Raw genomic sequence first — 4,426 nt, 5'->3', positions numbered from 1 at the left:
TGTTTGTTTCTAGGCTATGCAATAAGAATTGTAGATTATTTTAGATGTGTTAGAAAATGGACTTGGATATGTTTGGATAACTAAAGTACTGCAGTCATATCAGTGTTGAGTTCAGCACTACTAAGTTACTTAGTGTCTTAGTAATTGGAAGTTGACATTCACTGCCACATGCAAAAATATCTTTGACATAATTTCACAGTAACAATAATGTTTAGAACCATGGAAATCAAAATATTTCCACTATAGACTGATTTTTTAAATGTCACTGACAGCAGCATTTCTCACATAATATTCTTTTCACAGCATCTTTCACATCCCTATTTCTCAGACTGTATATTAGAGGATTCAGCATTGGTATTATAAGTGTGTAGAAAACAGATACAATTTTGCTTTGTGCTGGTGAGGACATGGCCCCAGGCTGAGCATATGTGAAGAACACAGTCCCAAAAAACAAACTCACTGCTGCCATATGGGAACTACAGGTAGAGAAGGTCTTATTTCTGCCTTGAGTTGAAGGAATCTTCAGAACAGTGGAGAAGATGTACACATAGGACACCAGAATGACAACTGTGGTGCTGATGACAATGAAAGCAGAGACAATAAACAGTACAAGTTCATTGACAAATGTATCAGCACAAGAGATCTTGATCAGGGGTGGATCATCACAGAAGAAGTGGTCCAGTCTGTTTTCTTGACAAAAACACAAACTGAAAGTGAAACATGTCTGAACTATTGCATTTATGCATCCACAGGTATAAGATCCAGCCACCAGCTGAATACAGACTTTATGGGACATATGCACAGGATAAAGGAGAGGGTAGCAAACAGCTGAGAATCTATCAAAGGCCATTGCAGCCAAAATAAAGCATTCAGTTGTGACAAACAAGGCAAAAAAGAAAAGTTGTGCAGCACAGCCATTATATGAAATCTTCTTTTCCTTAGTCAAGAAGTTGGCTAAAGTTTTGGGTGCGATGACTGTGGAGTAGCAGAGATCTAAATAGGACAAGTTTCTAAGGAAGAAGTACATGGGTGTTTGAAGTCTAGAGTCCATCTGAATGACAATAATCATGCTGACATTTCCTGCTATGGTGACCATATAGATCACCAAGAACAATAAGAACAGGAGGATCTGAAACTTTTGAGGGGCTCTAAAACCCAAAAGAATAAACTCAGTCACCTCTGAGCAATTCCTATTCTGCTCACTCTTCATAACTGAGATAGGTAGAACTGTATTATTAGCAATAATAAAGATGAAACAAATGATTGATCAGACTACCGTACTTGTTTTGGTAAAAAAAATTGGTAAACTAGCATGAATAAAATGTATCATATTGACATTAATATTTTATATGACATTAGTGAAAATAAAGATGAGATTGCCATTCTTAAAAGGCCTTTTTATTGTATAGCTCACTCTTATCAGCAAATCTTTTTGAATACGCTTATCTTCAAATAACCCTGATTGACACTGTTAAGTGTGCTCTTAGGTTTCCTTTGAAGAGTATAGAAAAAATATTTGGAAATAAGAATTTAGTTTCAGATTTGTTTTGTTCTATTTTGGTTTTATTTTCTTCATTTTGTCATTAATACATTTCCATTAAATTTGCCATCCTTAGTGGTAGATGTTTCTCACAGATATTATAATCTACGGCAAAACATACCTATTGAATATCTAATAGACTTCAGAATTTAAGAATTAAACTCCATTGATATTTTGTTTCATTTTAATAGCTAGTATAGCTTTTATTTGCTACAGAATATTAATGTATTACATTATGGATTTCTTATATTAGAAGAAATCCTGGAGATCATACAAAGATTTCACCTTTTATATATTAATCTCATTATGCTATTTCTTCAATTATTTTTCCTGGAAAGGACATAAGTTTTACTAGAGAAATTAATTTGTTAACAACAGTAGTAGTGTTTCCTTATATTTTCTAAAGATTTTTATCATCCTTCCTTCACTCTTCCCCTTCTTCCTTATTTAGAGCTTTCATCTCTTTCAGTCTTTCTAAGCGTAAGAATGCAAGTGAAGACATGTACACTCTTGAACAGAGATGGTATTTCTTTCTTTTTAAAAAATAAACCTATTATAAATGTAAATATATAAGCATATGGAAAAAGACAGCATACAAGACAATTCTGAGAGCTGAATACAGAAATAACAAAAGAAGTAAATGCACATTTAAGTAAGCTTCTAAGTTTTTTAACTCATGCTACTAGGACTACAAAATATTCTCAAATATAAGTGAAGCAGTAGAGATGTGAACAAATTTTTATTCTAATGTTATGAGGCAATTAAGACACTAAAAATCATTTCAGTGACTGATTAGAGTAACAAAGTTGAGCAGCACACGTTTTCTCTTCAATAATCTACGAAAGTAGAGAAGAAGAAACTTGGTCAATGATGAATTAAATGATTTATTGATTGTGAAAATGTCTTTTCCAATTTTAAATATAATTGTAGATACCATATGAACATATTTTACTGTTACACAAATTTATAATTTATATATATATATTCATAAATCATATGATTATAATGAAGTGATTAAATTATAAATGTATAATTATGAAATACTTCCAATAATTTTTTTCCTTTCATCAACAATCTAGGCAGTTCAGACCTTTTCACTTTAATCTGGATAAAGCCTTTCACACTAGCTGATCTTCAGAAATATGCTTTATTAGTATAGTAGAATGAAATTGGTCTAGGTACAAGTCAAACTACCTGCAAATAATTAAACAATAGCAGAAATATTTAACAATTGATATCAGAAGACAAAAGAATGGTGAAAATAACTTCCAGCAGAGCTTATTAAACTATAAAATATCAATTGTTTCTGACATTCATTTTTTACTCTAACAAGTCCCAGGTTTCAATATAAATTTCATGAAGCCTTAAAAACTATAGCTAAAGTTATCTAAAGGAAAGGGGCATGAAGAAAAAACAAATTAAATAATGATGTATTCTCAAGCATGAATATTGTTACACATCTTAGTAAATACTATAACATGTGAATTCAAGTACATTCATGAGGGGATAAGAACATGAAAAGAGGCAAACCTTTTCTTAACAAGAAGTTTTTCTGCAATCCAGATTACCATTCTCCAATGGTCAGCCTGTGACTTGGATTTCTAACACAAACACACACTAGCAAAATGGTAGCTTGCATCATTTACTTGTGCATCAGTTTCCTCTACTTTTTCATTGACTAAACAGACAAATGGACCTGCGATAGGCCCTGAAAGGACTTCTCTCCAGAGGTGGGAAAGCAAAATGATGGGCAATCCCTCCACAGATATTCACCAGGGATTAAAGTTCTTTCTCAGTGGTAACATACTGTGTGGTACAATACAGAAAGAAAAAAAGTGCTTTAAACAATTTTAATTAATAAATCTATCAGACTTCTGAAAAGTTAAAAAGGCTCTCAGGAAAACTTAAGAATTAACCTTTTACGTACAAAAAAAATTGAGTTCTTGGTTCATTTATACTCGTAATTTACAAGGAGAAATATTTCATTTAAATAAATTGCTGAACTTACTATGAAGAACTCATTTCTTACTTCTACTATAAATACATTACCCTGGTATTAGAGGAAAATTAGTACATAGACTAAACAACAATCAATCAGAGCACTAAAATTGAAAAATAGTCGCTATCAAAATAACACAAAGTCTAGCAAGAGTAGACCGTCATACCACCATGTGTGATTTCAATGTTCTGGGGAAAACACTGCTACAAGACTCTGGAAACCTTGGAATTTTTTTATGAATGACAGTCACAGTACACTGTACCCACCAACTGCTAAAACCAAAAGGATAAAATATCCTAGAAAATATATTTAATGAGAATGTACACCTTCTCTTCGTAGCTTCTCAGTTCTGTGATTGTAGTACAAAAGCAGCCAAAGACAATAGGAAATGAATAATGCCTGGACTGTAGTATTCCCCTCAGTATTCTGGAAAATAGAAAAACTGCAAGTTGTATTCTGAGAAAGCAGGAATCTTACACAAAAATTTTGAAAGCTTTGTATTATCATATTCCATAACTTCAGAGAAAATTAGTATTTTTGGTTCACTGGTTCCCTACTAAGAGAATATTTTAACTTATCCTATGTAGATGTGTTAAAACAGCATAATATCTCAATAATAACAAGACATTGTTCTATAATGATATCAACTAAGTAGATCACGGGTTATCCATCATTTTATCACCCACAGATACAGTTTTGATGAAACACACGGATCAAGAAAGCAGGAAGTTTCTGAATAATTGAAGAAACATAACAATTCATTTGTATTTTTCTTACTGTTCTTCAAATCATTACAGAACTAATGCATTCCAGTACTTCACTAATAATGATTTTATTCTTTTATATGTTAAAATGATGCAATGCAAAGCATTTCCCTTAAAAATGAC

At 32.1% G+C, this 4,426-nt stretch overlaps 1 protein-coding gene across 1 annotated transcript in view; it reads right to left on the bottom strand.

Moving 5' to 3' along the window:
- Nucleotides 1-262: 262 nt before the first annotated feature.
- LOC101564484 (olfactory receptor 12-like) overlaps nucleotides 263-4,426 on the bottom strand; it is a 6,105-nt gene continuing 1,941 nt past the window's right edge. Inside the window, exon 2 of the mRNA XM_004638018.2 lies at nucleotides 263-1,198. Coding sequence (XP_004638075.2) covers nucleotides 263-1,198 — 936 coding nt within the window. The remainder of the gene's footprint in view (nucleotides 1,199-4,426) is intronic.

The sequence above is a fragment of the Octodon degus genome, unplaced genomic scaffold (genome assembly GCF_000260255.1).
Source record: "Octodon degus isolate 3935 unplaced genomic scaffold, OctDeg1.0 scaffold00093, whole genome shotgun sequence".
Classification (NCBI taxonomy): domain Eukaryota; kingdom Metazoa; phylum Chordata; class Mammalia; order Rodentia; family Octodontidae; genus Octodon; species Octodon degus.
This window is presented reverse-complemented; position numbering and strand designations above follow the sequence as displayed.